This window comes from Gobio gobio (assembly GCF_949357685.1).
Source record: "Gobio gobio genome assembly, chromosome: 16".
In the NCBI taxonomy this organism is placed as follows: domain Eukaryota; kingdom Metazoa; phylum Chordata; class Actinopteri; order Cypriniformes; family Gobionidae; genus Gobio; species Gobio gobio.
The window spans coordinates 11,478,721-11,496,016 of NC_137109.1; the positions used below are offsets into that span (position 1 = coordinate 11,478,721).

At 41.9% G+C, this 17,296-nt stretch overlaps 1 protein-coding gene across 2 annotated transcripts in view; it reads right to left on the reverse strand.

Moving 5' to 3' along the window:
- ndst1a (N-deacetylase/N-sulfotransferase (heparan glucosaminyl) 1a) overlaps window positions 1-17,296 on the reverse strand; it is a 61,764-nt gene that overhangs the window by 2,916 nt on the left and 41,552 nt on the right. For both annotated transcript variants that reach the window (XR_013818157.1, XM_079838727.1), the window contains exons 8-15: window positions 10,005-10,133; window positions 9,335-9,517; window positions 9,031-9,127; window positions 5,943-6,066; window positions 5,670-5,844; window positions 5,080-5,250; window positions 4,886-4,995; window positions 4,713-4,815 (exon numbers count right to left, since the gene is read on the reverse strand). Coding sequence is in view for 1 of the 2 variants with exons in the window: in XM_079838727.1 (XP_079694853.1) it covers window positions 4,713-4,815; window positions 4,886-4,995; window positions 5,080-5,250; window positions 5,670-5,844; window positions 5,943-6,066; window positions 9,031-9,127; window positions 9,335-9,517; window positions 10,005-10,133 (1,092 nt within the window). In the remaining variant the exon portion in view is untranslated. The remainder of the gene's footprint in view (window positions 1-4,712; window positions 4,816-4,885; window positions 4,996-5,079; window positions 5,251-5,669; window positions 5,845-5,942; window positions 6,067-9,030; window positions 9,128-9,334; window positions 9,518-10,004; window positions 10,134-17,296) is intronic.

A 17,296-nucleotide genomic window follows, 5' to 3' on the forward strand; every position in this document is an offset into this window, starting at 1 on the left:
AATCTCTTATAGGCACAATATGTCAGATTTTTAGAGGAACACTTTTCGCAAGGTCCAAAAGGGTTGTACCTAAGGATGTGACGGTGAGGAAATCCCACCGGTTATTCGACGTGTGACAACACCGGTAATACTGGTATCCCCGTCTGGGCTTTTAAATCACTAATTCGAACCGAAAGTAACATGCACACTGCCGCTCGGGCATTCATGACGGAGCGGAGCAAAACGAGTAGTTTCAAAGAATTCCTATTAAACTTAAGCTTCCATAGCAATGAACTGAAAACGCGCACACCGTGAATGACAGTCGGCCGTAAATGCGCACTCTCTGAGGCTGTGAATGAATGATAGTGCAGCCGTAAATGTGCGCTCTCTGTGCGGCCGTGCACATTTTAGTTTTGGTTTTGAATTAGTGCCAATTCGGGGGCGGGTTGCTTGAATTGTGGGTTCATTAGCCTATTATTCTTAAAGGGTTAGTTCACCCAAAAATGAAAATTATGTCATTAATTACTTGCCCTCATGTCGTTCGACACCCGTAAGACCTCCGTTCATCTTCAGAACACAAATGAAGATATTTTAGTTGAAATCTGATGGCTCTGAAAGGCCTCCATTGGCACAATGCACTTTACACTCTCAAGACCCTTAAAAGGTACTAAAGACGTCGTTACAAAGTCCATCTCACTACAGTGGTTCTATAATAACTTTATAAATCGGCGAGAATAGTTTTTGTGCGCAAAAAAGCCCTAAATAACGACTTGCATAGTGATGAAGATTTCAAAAAAAGCCATCATGAAGCTTCGAAGCGTTATGAATCAGTGAGTCGAATCATGATTCGGATCGCGTGTCAAACCGCCAAACTGCTGAAATTTGGCGATCCAAACTGCTGATTCGACGCACTGATTCATAACGCTTTGAAGCTTCATGATGCCGTGTTTTGAAATCGTTATCACTATGTAAGTTGTTATTTAGGGTTTTTTTGCGCACAAAAACTATTCTCGCCGATTTATAAAGTTATTATAGAACCACTGTAGTGAGATGGACTTTGTAACGACGTCTTTAGTACCTTTTAAGGGTCTTGAGAGTGAACCGTGCCATTGTGCCAATGGAGGCCTTTCAGAGCCATCAGATTTCAACTAAAATATCTTCATTTCTGTTCCGAAGATGAACGGAGGTCTTACGGGTGTCGAACAACATGAGGGTAAGTAATTAATGACAGAATTTTCATTTTTGGGTGAACTAACCCTTTAATAAACACAACAACAAAACAAATGACAAACTCACTTAAATAGGCGCTTTAACATTTAGCTTTGAAACCAAATCTTCCGCGATCATCTCAGTCAGCTCCTCACTCTATGATGAATGACTCCTGCCACTGCTGAGACTCACGGTCGGATCATGCTTTATTAAGCAGACAAGTTCAGTTTTTATTTGTATTGTCTGTTCTCTTACTGAACTAAATTATTATAATAATTTATATTTATATATATATTATAATTTAATTATAATATATAACTATATTACTATAAAATAAAATCTAAACAACGGTGGGGGCGGTGCCACGGTTGGCAAGTGATGTAACTGGTGTTGAGTCTGACCACCAGTAACACCGGCAACACCAACTAGTTGTACCAAGTCTCTTAATGAGTCATGGGTGTGTTTTGGCCGTAGTGTACAACAAACCAATCAGAGTCTCATCTCCCATTCCCTTTAAAAGCCAGTTGCACTCGCCATGGTGGATTCACTATTTACACAGCGCAATTTGCAAGCGGAAAAACTGAATGCTTCTCTAGCGAGGAAACGGAATGTTTGTCATTACTATAAATAAGTAGGCTAATCCTGATACATGCAGTGATTATCCATTATGACATGTAGGCATTTTTATATTTATGTACACAATGATAATTTAACATTTTAATCCTTGAGTTTTTTTACATTTAAAAATGATTGTGTGCTGCTGCGCACACCTGTGTGTGTAATAAGCAGAATGTATGTGCATTGTGGACCCGCCTACATTACTAACACCTATAAATAACAAAAAAAATACTGCGGAATTGACTTTAGAGCAGGTTTTTGTTGGTCAATGGCGCAGTCGTTTTCAGTTCCTCAAAATTGCAACAACACAGCTGAACGGCATTTATGGCTGAATGAAAGCTCATTTTCAGACCAGCACGGCCATGGGCGCAAATGCATTTGCTATTTAAACAATGTGGTGCTGGATAGTGTTCGACCGATATATCGCCCGGCCAATATATCGGGCCGATATTTGCGGTTTTTACACGTATCGGCATCGGCCGATACAAGGCTGCTGCGTTCGCTGATAGTTTTGTCCCGGCCAGGGACGTCGTTAGGCCTATTTTAGGGGGGCTGAAGCTACCCCAAAATGTTCCTAAGCCCCCCTAAATGATAATAAGAACAACAATAACAATTTGATTTCATTCATATTTAGACGCAAAAAATGTTATATATCCAGCTACAAAAAAATAGCCGAAAAGTCGGAAGTTGGACAGAAGTAGCTTAACAAAGAGTCGTTGTGCTATCAAGATGATGCACCGCGTCTGGTTGCATTGGTGTGAACTGTGGCAGCTTTCAGACCGGAGCGCTACTGCACGTAACTGCCTGGGGGATTCGTCTCGTCGTTACCAAGGTAAACTAAAATGAACGAAAACTAGGTGGGTTGTCGTTAACTGAAATAAAAATAAAAACGAGGCATTACAAAAAAACGATAACTAACCAAATCTGTAATGTGTGTTTGGCAAAACTAACTAAAATAAAATTATAGATTAAATGTCCTTAGTTTTCGTCTTTATCAATGTCTTTCATGGAGCAAATAACGTTCAGATGCATTTGCTTTCCCTGCGTCTCTCACTCACATACACGCGCGCCACACACACACACATACACACGCGCGCGCGCGCACACACCGCCGTCTTCATGAGAACGAGTGTTCAACGTTGAAAGCAAGTTCGCGAAAGGTTGGTATCTCGTGAACACCTTTACACAATCACACATTAAAAAGTGGTATAAAAATATTTCAATTCTGAATATAATTTTGTCAGTGTGTTAATGTCGACCCGAGAGGCGATTGCTACTTTAGAAAGTTAACTAGTCGTAAGTTTGAGGTAAAATGCACTTGGGTTGTCGATGTCAAACACTATAGAAGCTGTGATTAAAATATTAAATAATGTTATGTCATTAGGCTAGTGTATAGGGTAAATTAAGTATATGGTGTGAAAATTGTACAGCTGTGGTATTTGTATAGGTTTAGCTCAATTTAGGTTTAGGTGTATATTTGTATTTTAGTTCAAAAATGGGTTGAATACATGCGGTTCTGTATAATTAAATAGCATTATGTGGACAACTTATCTTATATAGAGAGGAATAGTATGCTATTACTTTATCATACATTTACATGAGCAGACAGATAACATTTAAGTCATTGCTTAGTAACTCATAAGTGTAGCTCTAGATGTGAGTGCAAAGATTTTGCAAACGCAAGTTACAAATACCCCGGGGGCTAAGCCCCCCCTGTCTTCCAATCCTAGTGACGTCCCTGGTCCCGGCATTATTTACAGACAGGCGTCCACAGGCAGCTCTGTGCTGTGCTGTAGTTCATGCACTGTCCCTCCCCCACTAGCAGAGCTGGAATCTCTTCAAGACAACGATAAGTTTTAAAGTTGCAAAGCATATTTTAACTGTTTGACTTAGTTGAAATATTGCCATACACTTTGAAAGTGGAAACACGTTGCTCTATATGTGCTTGCAACTATAGCTAAGCAATCAATTGAGAATTGACACGATGGTAAAAGGTCGGAAGACCGAAGTTTCACGTGGAGAATTGGGAGGTTTTTTCCTGAATTACCGCTGGTGTTGCTCTACAAGAGATTAGTGCACCTAAGCATTAAATGACTAGGTTGTAAATAGTTGGTTAATTTTAAAATGAAGTACAGTACAGTCAGTGTGCACTTTATTATTCTGCTTGCTTGTTGCTACTGTGTGCAATAGTGTAATTATTTTATTTATGCTTAAATATTTATTTTCAGAATTTATTTTCTGCACTGAACTCTTTTTTTACTTGTTCTACCTCACCTGTCTTTACTATTTGTTAAATATTTTTAGTACAATAAATGTTCCTTTTTAAAATTGAGACTTGTAACATTGTCATCATGATGATCATTGTGTCATTTTTATGATGTAAATTGAGGGAGCAAAAGCAGAATTGGCTCCAAATATCGGCTCAAGAAAATCGGCAGCCCGCATCGGTCATCGGCTAAGGCTGATGAAAAAAAAATCGGTATCGGCACTAAAAAATCTGTATCCCTAGAGCTGGACGTGAAAATGATAACTGCATTGGGCAGAAACTAGCAACAACAACAAAATCGCAAACACGTGTTGGGTGTTCAATTGGGCTCTGAATGTCTTAATTTCCTTTGAACAACCAGACATGTGAGTTTCTGCGGCGCTGATAAATGTTTTAGACAACACTATAAATACAATACAGCTAGATCTAGGATCTCTTGTGTCATTGTTTTTTATCTTCATAACACTAAACCCTAAAACTTGCTCTATGGTAAAGCACTAACACATTATTGACATAACAGTACAACTTTCTGTAAAGCTGCTTTTGAAATTATGCTTATTGTGAAAAGCGTTACACAAATAAATTTGACTTAACTTGACTAGATGTTGTGCTGGCATTCAGGTGTGTGTGTGTGCGATACCTGTCTGTCCATGTCTGGGTATCTCTGTCCTTTACTCTTCCCTAAACACTTGGTCTGTCCTCCGTCCAGCAGTTGACACCAGAAGCCTTTCTTTGGGTCGAACCTGCAAAACATTTAGTTAATATATACACACACATGAATTTTGCCAGTTATATGTTCATGCTCAAACTCACGCCAGTATTTTGTGATAGTCGACTCGGTTCTCCAAACCAAGAAACGTCTGGATCTTCTCCATGACTGAAGCTGGATCCGTTTTCAACGTCTGACCGTCCACAACCAGAATCTGTGAGGGTGTAAATCATGAAATATGATAAAGAAAAGCACTGTATTCGAGCATACCGTCATACATCTTCATATACACACAGACCTGGCTGTGGTGGTAGTGGTCGAGCCAGCGCTTGAGGTGTGTGGCGTACCATCCTGGAACCAGGCAGCGCTTCTGCAGAATCTGCAGCTTCACAGGTGCATTGTGGGATGCGGTAATGGCATCATGGAAAGAGTATTTCAGAGCCACAGGGTCAGCATGAGCTCTCTGATGCTGAAGAGAGGAAATAAAATAATTTGTGGAAATAAAATATTTTCCTTTGAGCCCAATTTTACTTAGTTATTTTGTACATTTTAAATAATAATGAATTGTTAGTCTACACTGAAGGTTCAAACTGTAATTTTTAATTTTATAGCCAAAACACTTACAAATAAACTAAGGCGAATAAAGCACAAACCACGTTCGTCATAGAAATGTTGATAAAATACTATGATAATCACTGTAAAATAAGTATAGCATTATGCTTTTTTTTTCATGGATACATTTAATTTTCATAAAGGACCATTTTAATTGTGATTACAACAGTTTTACTAGAAATACCACTGCTAAATGGTTGGTTACTCTGGTAAACCTATGGTAAATGAGTAAATTAGTGGTGTTTGCACATGTAACGGAGAGTCATATATATGTACCTGGTACCATGCGAACGCTCGGTCTGCAGGATCGCTCAGGACCGAGATGATTTTAGCTTTGGGCAGCAGCGCTGCGGCTCTGGACGGGGCTACATCCGAATCAAAATAATTGGCACTTTTTTCAAAATAATAATCAGAGCTGCTGTTAGACGGGAGGGGGAAATATTCCATATACCTGCAGGGGAGAGAGAAAAGAGACAACAGAGAAATGAATACACAAACTGAGAGTTTCGGAGCCTCCAGCAGCGTGTGTGATGCTCTGCTGACGCTCACCAGTCGATGCCTCGGTGATAATTGTGCCCGCTGAAGAACTGAATCTCCTCAAACGTCTCTTTACTGGGGTAATTACTGGTCAGATCAGGGTGCATCCCCAGGAATAAATAGAGAGCCGTTGCTCCTGAAATGCAAAGAAAGAGAATGTACCACAGCATCTGCTAAACATCACTGCTATTTTAGTATCATTGATATACTATTATAGTTTTGGTCTAAATATTTTCTTAAGTTTAGTTTTAATGTTTTAGTTATGTTGTCGTTTTTGTCATTTTTATTCATTTTGTTGGTAACACTTTACAATAAGGTTCCATTAGTTAATGCATTAACTAACAATGAATAATATTATTTATTAACAGTATTTATTAATCCTTGTTAAATTACAACTGCTCATTGTTAGTTCATGTCAGCTCAGGTCTGTTAAATATGAACAGATACATCTTTTGATTTTAATAATGCATTAGTAAATGCTGAAATTTACATTAAGTAAAATTAATAAATGCTTTAGATGTATTTTTCATTGTTCATGTTAATGAAGCGTTATGAATCAGTGAGTCGAATCATGATTCGGATTGCGTGTCAAACCGCCAAACTGCTGAAATTTGGCGATCCAAACTGCTGATTCGACTCGCTGATTCATAACGCTTCGAAGCTTCATGATTCCGTGTTTTGAAATCGTCATCACTATATAAGTCGTTATTTAGGGTTTTTTTGCGCACAAAAACTATTGTCGCCGATTCATAAAGTTATTTTAGAACCACTGTAGTGAGATGGACTTTGTAACGACGTCTTTAGTACCTTTTAAGGGTCTTGAGAGTGTAAAGTGCCATTGTGCCAATGGAGGCCTTTCAGAGCCATCAGATTTCAACTAAAATATCTTCATTTCTGTTCCGAAGATCAACGGAGGTCTTACGGGTGTCGAACGACATGAGGGTAAGTAATTAATGACAGAATTTTCATTTTTGGGTGAACTAACCCTTTAAGTTTTAGTTTTATTTATTTTAGGACTTCAAGTTAAACATTAAAGGGTTAGTTCACCCAAAAAATTTAAATTAATTAATTCCTCACCCTCATTTAGTTCCAAACCCGGTAAGACCTTCTTTCATCTTCTGAACACAAATGAAGATATTTTGATGAAATCTGAGAGCTCTCTGACCCCTCCACAGAAAGCACCATAATAGTCACTTTCAAGGTCCAGAAAGGTAGTAAAGACTTTGTTAAAATAGTCCATGTGATTGCAGTGGTTCAACCTTAATGTTATGAAGTGACGAGAATACTTTTTGTGTGCAAAAAAACCTCAAACTTTGTTCAACAATTTCTTCTCTTCTGTGTCATTCTCCTTCGCTGTTCACATAGTGTAATCAATGCAATGCTTCCGGGTTCTATGTCAGAACGCTGGCTCACTATTGGCTGACTCTGCTCACGTGAGCAAAATGACGCATGCGTGTGATGCTGACGCAGGGGCTGGCCAATCAGTGACCAATACTGAGCCAGCGTTCTGACGTAGAACTCGTAAGCATTGCACTACGTGAACAGCGAAGGAAACTGACACAGAAAAGAAGAAATGTTGAATAAAGTTTTTTTTTTTTTGCACAAAGTATCCTCGTTGCTTCAGAACATTAAGGTTGAACCACTGCAGTCACGTGGACTATTTTAACGATATCTTTACACCTTTATGGGCCTTGGAAGTGGTAATAAAGTTGCAGTCTATGGAGGGGTCAGAGAGCTCTCGGATTTCATCCAAAATAGCTTAATTTGTGTTCAGAAGATGAACGAAGGTCTTATGGATTTGGAATGACACGAGGGTGAGGAATTAATGACAGAATTTTCATTTTTGGGTGAACTAACCCTTTAATGATCTGGTGTGTCGTCAATGTAATATTCCGGTCCCACTTTACAGTAGGTGTCCTTAACTACAATGTACTTACTTTTGTCATATTGTATTCCAAAACACTTTTGCTGATATTGAGGTGGGATACGGGTAATGTTAGGGACAGGTGTGGGGGTATGAGTAATTTTAAGGGTAGGGTTAGGTGTAAGGGAAGTGTCAACAGTGAAATTATAAATGTAACTACAGGAATGAATTACAGATGTTAGATTATAGATGTATATTACATGCAGGTATTTTTTTTTTTTTTAAATGTAAGTACAGTGTAAAAACTATGTATGTACACAATAAGTGCATTGTATCAAATTATTAATTCATATGTTAGCACATAGTAGTTAAGGCCACCTAATATAAAGTGGGTCCGAATATCCTATTGTATGCTGACGATACAGTCATTTTCACACATGAAAAATGCAGAAGAGGTTGCAAATAAACTTGACATGTTATGGCAAAAGTTACATCCTGGCTTAATCAGTGTTATTTAAATGTGTCAAAAACAGTCTGTATGTTCTTTTCTAAAGGACACAGTGTTGATATAAAGCAGCATATTTTCAGTTTCAGTTTTCAGTTGTTTCAGAATGCAAATACCTAGGGGTACATCTGGGTTGCAAAACCCACACAAAAAGGTCAAATTTAACATGGTAAACGTTAGGTTTATTCGAAATTCTTTATCAAATGAGGTGCAAAGATATAGTTTTACTCTATGAATCTCTCTCATCACTTATTGTTTAACAAGCTAGTCAAATACACATTCCATAGCGCTAAAAACATTGGAATTATTATACAAACAAGCACTTAAAGGGATAGTTCACCCAAAAATGAAAATTCTATTATTTTCTCACCCTCATGTTGTTCCAAACCTGTATGAATTTATTTCTTCTGCTGAACACAAAGGAAGATATTTGGAAGAATGTTTGTAACCAAACAGATCTTGCCCCCCATTGACTACCATAGTAGGGGGAAAAAATACTATGGTATTCAATGGGGTCCGAGATCTGGTTGGTTACAAACATTCTATTTTAAAACCTACCAGCCACCACTGGCAATATATGTCTAATTTATATTTTATTCATTATATACATTGTAGTGTAAACTAGTTTTATGATAAAAGGCAATTCTATTTAAATGTTTTCTTGTATCACTATCTCGCAGCGTAAAGAGCCTTTCTGAATATGTCCATGGGGTGGCGCTGTTGCTCCTCACCAGTCTTCTGAGGGCCGATGAGCAGCATCTTTGGGAAGCGGTCGCATGTTTTCTCTTTTGACCAAATGTCCTTGTGTCTTTTATCCTCACAGGGGTCCTGAACACAAAATCACATGTATTTAAATGACCAATTCCAACTGTAATCATGCAAATACAATACTTTATAGTGCATGTTTTTTAAATTTTACCATAGATCTTTGTTTACTTTGTTTTACCGCATGCGTTTCTTTGTTTTGTGTTGTGTAGATTTATATGTGGTTCCTCTACAGCACTTTGTTTTACATGAATTGACATTGACACAGACCTGCCAGAGGGGCTCGGCGTCAGACGGGAACAGGTGGAAGTATTTCTCGGCGAGCTGCATTGGAGGAAGCGTCTGTAGCTTCAGATGAGTCCATGTGAGCAGGAAGTTGAGCAGCCGTTTGAAGGTGTACAAACCCAGACGGTCATTCCCGTAGTTAGACAGGTGCGTCATGAATATGCTAATCTGAGAAAGAGCAACACTTCAACCAATCAAGCATATTTTAAGGCTGCAGCAAAATGTATTCTATAAGGTCATATATCACTGTATACACCACTGAAAAACCCATATTATTTTTCCTCCAAAAGCTTTGTAGGTCATTTGTCCTGTTCGGATAAATATGCATTCATTATATACTCATTCTACTGTGGTCAAAATACAAGTAGGTAAATAATGTTGGTTATTAATACCTGTCTCACTGGTCTATACCAATAAAATATCATTCTTCCTTCAATTCAATTATTAAAAACGACATTTTACAGTTAGTATTAAACATTTGAGACATTTCTATGATTGGGAACCCAAAAAATGTAAACACCCTTTTAGGTCAAATACATAAATATTGAGATGTTTACTGACTATCACCAAAAGGCTGAAAAATATGGACATTTCTATGGCTATATGATAAGCACATGCACAGAGTGACTTCATGTATAAGTAAAGAGAGACTGACGGGGTTGAGCAGGACGGTGAGGAACAGCTCTCCTCCGTCAATGAGCCGCTCCAGCTCCTGTGGGCCGCCGGGATAGTCCTTGTGAAAGATGGTGTGTGTGAACAGACCACACGTCTGCCTGGGCAGGACCTGATGAAAACACACACAAATGTGATGCAGCATCAGTTCTGCCTGCCTGACTTTATGTGTGTGTGATGGAAGTGTTTTCTCACACACACACACACACACACACACACACACACACACACACACACACACACACACACACACACACACACACACACACACACACACACACACACACACACACACACACACACACACACACACACACACACACACACACACACACACACACACACACACACACACACACACACACACACACACACACACACACACACACACACACACACACACACACACACACACACTCATGCAGTACAGCGCCTGTCTCACTGAGGGAATAAATAGACGTGAGCTAATGTAATATTCATAACATCTCGCACTGAACTCAGGAGCTCAAACTCGTTATGGAATCAATGAAAGAGCGAGCAGAATATTAATCTGCTCCTGAAATAAAGCACAAATGAGGTGCACGACGGGACGTGGTCAGCAGAGAAGCGTCCGACTGTTTTCACGCTTGGTTCAGGGGCCGTATTATTAAATGTTGGTCTTTGCTTGAGATTAACACCTTTGATAGTAAAAAGGCTTGTGAATCGTGTGCCTCTGAAGCTCTGAAGGCATAAAATCAAACATGTCGGCTTCTGCGGTTAGATACCACAATCGCATGTGACATTTATTTGAAATAAATATTTTATATCAAAACTATGAGTAGGAGTTGGGAATTATCAACCTTTTTCCAATGAAACTGGTTTCTTTAAGCAGTTTTTCTATACAATGGTTAATAATAAAGTCTGAATCAATTATTTCATAATTATTTAAAGGGGCTATATGCGTTTTTCTGAAATTTAAACTCGCGACTGACACCTGTGGCCAAAAAACAGAACTGCTCTCATTTTCTGCTCGCTCTCGCAGCGGTGGTGACATCACATCCGCAGACAGCGCGGGAAAAAAACGACCCGACAGAAAATAGGAAAAATAGGATACAGGCTTATAGGTGCACCCACTGTGAGCGGACAAGGTGTCAGTATGCTCATCAGGAGATGTTTGAGTCATAAATGGTAAAATAAAAAGGCTATTGTTACGTTTATTTTGGGGAAAAAGTTGCATATAGCCCCTTTAACATTTAAATATTATTTTACTGTTATATATTATATATTATAATACTATTGTAAAATAACTATATTTTTTAATATTTTAAATGTAATTTACAGTCATTGTATAATTATTGCATTCAGTTATTTTATAATTAAAACTTATATTATATATATATATATTATTTCATGATTATAAAAAAAAATATTATATAAGAAATAACTATGAAATAATTATTTTATAATTATTTAACATTAAATATTATTTTATAGTTATACATTTTATATTATATTTTATAATGTTTATAATGTTATAATGAATTTATAATGTTTTATAATTCTATTTTTTTATAATATTTTAAATGTTATTTCATAGTTATTGTATAATCATTGCATTCAGATATTTTAGCATTTATAATAAAATTATATATATTATATATATTAATTATTATTATAATAGAATTATTTCATATCACATTTTCACATTGTTATTATATATATGAAGTAACAATGAAGTAATTATTTTATAATGATTTTATAAATTACAAAATTATTTATGTTTATTAGCACAGGGAAACCGTCTAAGGTTACGTATGTAACCTCTGTTCCCTGAGAACAGGGAACGAGCGCTGCGTCTAGCTGACGCTATGGGGAACGCCCTCGGCGTGACTGGTGTCTGAAGCTACTATCGAATCACGGCAAAGTCTTTGACCGACGTCAGCCCATGACGTCATCATCGTGCGACCCGGAAGTATAAAAGGGCGCCGTGCCAACACATACACATCTTTTCGTCTGAAGGGACTGTATGGCAGAAAGGCCCTGAAGCATGGCAAAGCGACGCAGCGCTCGTTCCCTGTTCTCAGGGAACAGAGGTTACATACGTAACCTTAGACGTTCCCTTTCGAAAGGGAACTCTCGCTGCGTCTAGCTGACGCTATGGGGAACGATATACCAACGCCGCCATGCTGAGGGGAGTGTCTGCCTCTTGGCAGTGACAACTGTCAACACAAGTAATTCCACCGAAAAACCTGAGCGACTCCCCCTCAGGTCACACTGGGCTGACAGTGACAGCACTCCCTACGGTCATAGCCCAAGCTATGCAACTAAACGGAACCCTAGCGCACTGCGCGGGGTTCCATCTAGACAGCTCGAAGGCCCGGGACCACTACTTCCAAAGAAGGGGTCCCTTTAAGGGAATGTGGCTAGGGGACCCGAAGGAACCCCAGCCAGTCACTACTCGGGAAACCAGTTCTCCCGAGTGCCACCAGGGAGGCCTGACCTGGTGCCCTAAGTGTTATGGACACTTCGGTTTAGCCAACCCTGTCTGTTCAAAAACAGAGCCTCTGGATGGTGCCCAGAGGGCATCCAAACTAAGGGACTGAAACAAATGGCAGTCCTACTTAGCCCGGAACTCAGAGACGGGTTATCCAAGAGAGCAATACTCAGCGTAGCGCTTTAGAACCCTTGCTAGCGAGGGGAATCTGCCTGCTCAAATCAAGGATCTACCAGGTGCTTGTGTTTCAAAGCAGTAGGGAGGCCGAAAGGGCCTAAGGACTGATCTAACAGGGAGGCCTCATGAGAGGCCTACGACCGTCTGACCAGGCTCAGGCGGCTGAGTGCTCATAGACGACCCTTATTGAGGGGAGCAGCTGAACCTGCCTGGCGGGTAACCTCCAGCTGTAGGCCCAACTACCACAAGTTCTCCACAGAGAACTGGTAATCAAGAAGTGCCTAGCTCAGGAACTTCACCTTCAAGGAGGCCCTGTGGGCCTACTACTTGATAGCGGGTTTTCCAGGGAGGCCTATAGAGGCCTACTACCTAACAGCAAGCCATGCTGGCAACCCGAGCATCCTGGCCCGGGACTCCATCCTCAGGGAGGCCTAGTGAGGCCTACTACCTGACAGCAATACCGCCAATTTCCAGAGCGTTCAAGCTCACTTCCAGGGAGGCCTAGTGAGGCCTACTACCTGCCTTTAGCGGAGCATAGTCCCTTGCTGAGGTTACTCTTATTTTCTCAAGGAGGCCTAATGGAGGCCTACTACTTGACAGTCAAGCTACGCAGGCTAGTCGAGCACCTGATTAAGGAACTCGCCCTCAAGGGAGGCCTATTAAGGCCTACTACCTGATAACCAGCCTTTAGGGAGGCCTGGAGAGGCCTGCTACCTGTTTGTAATTCGTGCTAACTGCATCAAATGACTGGATCCCAGGAACGCCTTAGGGAGGCCTGATGGGGCCTACTACCTCGTTCGAGTGACCAGAACCTGGGAGCTCACCCTCAGGGAGGCCTATTGAGGCCTACTAGTCGACAGTCAGGCCACGCAGGCTATCCGAGCATCCTGATTAAGGAACTCGCTCTCAAGGGAGGCCTATTGAGGCCTACTACCTGATAATCAGCCTTTAGGGAGGCCTGGAGAGGCCTGCTACCTGTTTGCAATTCGTGCTTAACTGTTTTAGATGACTGGATCCCAGGAATACCTTAGGGAGGCCTGATGGGGCCTACTACCTTAGAATTGAACAGCAGGCCTTCAGGGAGGCCTGATGAGGCCTACAACCTGCCTCTGGGAGTGACCACAATCTGGGAGCTCACCCTCAGAAAGGCCTAGTAAGGTCTTAGAGTTAACAGCAGGCCTTCAGGGAGGCCTGATGAGGCCTACAACCTGCCTCTGGTAGTGATCACAACCTGAGAGCTCACCCTCAGGGAGGCCTAATAAGGCCTTACCACTAACAGCGGGCCTTCAGGGAGGCCTGATGAGGCCTACAACCTGATAGCCGCCAGGCTAGCTGTCCCGATGCGCACATCGGTACATACATCCAGTGAGGCCTGGTTGAGGCCTTCCAACTGAAAACACGCCTTGTTCAAGAGGCCTACTGAGGCCTACAATTGACTGGGACAGACATAATGCAATTTGTGGGAAGTAGTAATATTAGACCCTACGGCTCGTCTTCATGGAGGCCTGCTGAGGCCTAACACATGATAGCTCCCCATTACGATGGGGACCCGTTCCAGGGAGGCTTGTAAAGCCTACAAGCTGTACGAGTTTTGCAGAGACGAGAAATAACTGCCAGACAAACAAACTGACTGCTACTTAAACCAACGACTCTCATTGAGAGGAGGCCTCCGATCTAAGTGGTACAAATTACCAAAGGTGGCGGTCCCTCAGCAACGCGCCTCCCTCATCCACATCCCAACTGACGCCTCAGCGTTCAGTCGTAACAGAGAAAACTAATCCAACCTGCAGTGGCTTAGGGAACCGAAGACACATAGTAACCCTAAGCGGTAGCAAACACTCCATTCTATCAGAAAGTGTGCTACCGCCTAGTAATCCGCAAACATTTCAAAGAAAAGAGCGGCGGCCTAAACACAACTCTCAATATGAGAGGAGGCCCATCTTCTGATAACCATGCGCGGTGGCCTAACTGGCGCCATCTTGACCAACCAAGGAAAGCCAACACACGCTCCCTACACAGCCCAGAGTCTGGTGCTGTGCTAAGCCTAACTAAGCAGTGGAAAGACAGTTCTCTCTGATGAATACCCAACTCTATACAGGAAACCTGGGGTCTGTAAGAAATACATATTTTTAGTGTAATACACAAAAATGACCACTCTCACCTGCGGCATGTTGAGCGAAGACTCATAGTGCAGTTCTCACCACCATGTTCTACCGCCCTTGAATGCCTGAAAGGGGCGTTCTCACTGAGCAAGTCCGGGCGGGCCATCAGAACATAGTTCAACTCATCATGGGCCCGCCTCAGGCCTGATGTAAGAAGCGCCTGGGTAAAAATCATAAAAAGATATTAAAAAGGAAAAAGGAGAGGGCTATGATGTAACCGCCCTCAAGGGAAGTGATCCATCACCAACGCCTTCGTTGAGAACGTTTGTCCTGGATCACCTCCCTCAGATCCTTTTTCCCGCGGGAATCCCGTCTCCTCTGTGCCTTGCTCCTCCATGGAGGAGGGGCACGAGAGGAGACGCTAGCCCTCTGGTCCTGTCTACGGTCCTCAGACCGTGAAGGACCAGGTCCCGCCTGCCTGGGTGGGGGCGCGGATCTCAGCGGTATGCATGTCTTGAATGCCGCTGAGCGCGCCTTCGCCTCCCTGAACTTTCCAACCACCGCCTCCACGGAGGTGCCGAAAAGTTCAGTAGGCGAAACCGGCGAATCGAGGAGAAAACCCTTTTCTTTCTCCCCGATATCAGCCAGGCTCAACCACAGATGCCTCTCCGTAACCACCATAGCCGCCATAGAGCGGCCGATAGCAGAAGCAGTCTGCTTGGTGGCCCGGAGAGAAAGATCTGTGGTGCGGCGCAGCTCAGCCACCGCCTCAGGGGACAGCCCGGCCCCCTGGTCGAGATCCTCCAGCATGTCCGCCTGGTACGCCTGCAACACCGCCATCGTGTGCAGGGTCGCACCAGCCTGACCTGCTGCCGCGTATGCCCTGCCATTCAACCGCGAGGTAGTTTTCAGCGGTTTGGATGGCAGAGATGGAGCTCTCAGCGTCGACACCTGCCCAGAGACGAGATAGTTCGCAATTGTCTCGTCTATGGGAGGCATCGACACATACCCGTGCTTACCCACTCCCTCGACATCAGCGAAGCTTGCCCGCTGATGTCGGTGAATGCGGGCAGAGAACGGGTTCTTCCATGCCGCCTGGACCTCAGTATGCAGGTCCGGGAGGAATGGAAGGCTCATCTGAGGTGCTGGTGCATGACCGGGGAGAAATCGATCGTCGAGCCGTCCACGAGCGACTTCTCCCCCAGCGCGCCGCCAGGGCAGCCTCAGCCTGTCCGTGGCGCGCCCCATAGCATCCAGCAGCTCGGCGTACGCGGGACAGGGTGGCTGAGGGGGTCCAGGCTGGTCCTGGTCGCTATCACCATCCTCCTCAGCCATCTCCTGCCCGTCCCGAAGAGCACCCGCTGCAGATCTCTGCGGAGAATGGTCACTCTCCACGTCGACCTGCAGATCGCTCTCGTCAGCCGTTAGATCGTCCGAGAGTACCACACCTCTCTCCAGACGATCAGCGAGCTCCATCTGGGAGCCCCACGACGTGCGCCGCCGCTCCGCCTCAGCGCGAGCGGGACTCACATCGGCAGCCCCAGATGTTGTGCCCTCTTCCCTCGAGAAGAGGGCCAGACGAGAACGGAGCGTTCTCACGGGGAACTGCTCACAGTTTGCACAGGCAGCTCCCTCGAGAACTGCCTGTGCATGCTCTTCGCCCAGGCAATAAACGCACAGAGAATGTGTGTCTCCCGGTGCCAGAAACCTCTGACACGGGTCGGCACACTTCTTAAAGCTCTGCTTCTTCTCTGTGCGTTTCATCTTTTTCCTTAAAGTAATTATCTTACCAGATCCGTAGATACCGCTTCAAACAAACAGTCCCTGAAGACGAAAAAGATGTGTATGTGTTGGCACGGCGCCCTTTTATACTTCCGGGTCGCACGATGATGACGTCATGGGCTGACGTCGGTCAAAGACTTTGCCGTGATTCGATAGTAGCTTCAGACACCAGTCACGCCGAGGGCGTTCCCCATAGCGTCAGCTAGACGCAGCGAGAGTTCCCTTTCGAAAGGGAACCAATTATTTTATAATGATTTTATATTTTGTAATAATTTATAATTACATTATATAATATATTATATTATTTAATGAATATAAAATAATTATTATATATGAAGTAACTACGAAATAATTATTTCATAATTATTTAACATTTAATATGATTTTATAGTTGGAAACCCAATTATTTTATAATTACTTAATTACTTAAGTATAAAATATAACTATTATATAATAATTATGATTACAGTTCTTATAAAATGTATGTTTATTAGTAAGTGTTTATTAAAAAATTCAAAATATTTTAATATTATTACTTCATAATTATTTTAATAGTTATGTAAATTAATTTATAATTATTACATATTTAATTAAATTATTTTATAATTATTAAATAATTCCAATGTATTTTTTCATATTATTCTATAATTATAAAATAATAATTAGTTATAAAATAACTAAAATATTCATATCATTTTGTTTATTTTATAATATAATTACACAATTATTATTTATGCTGAT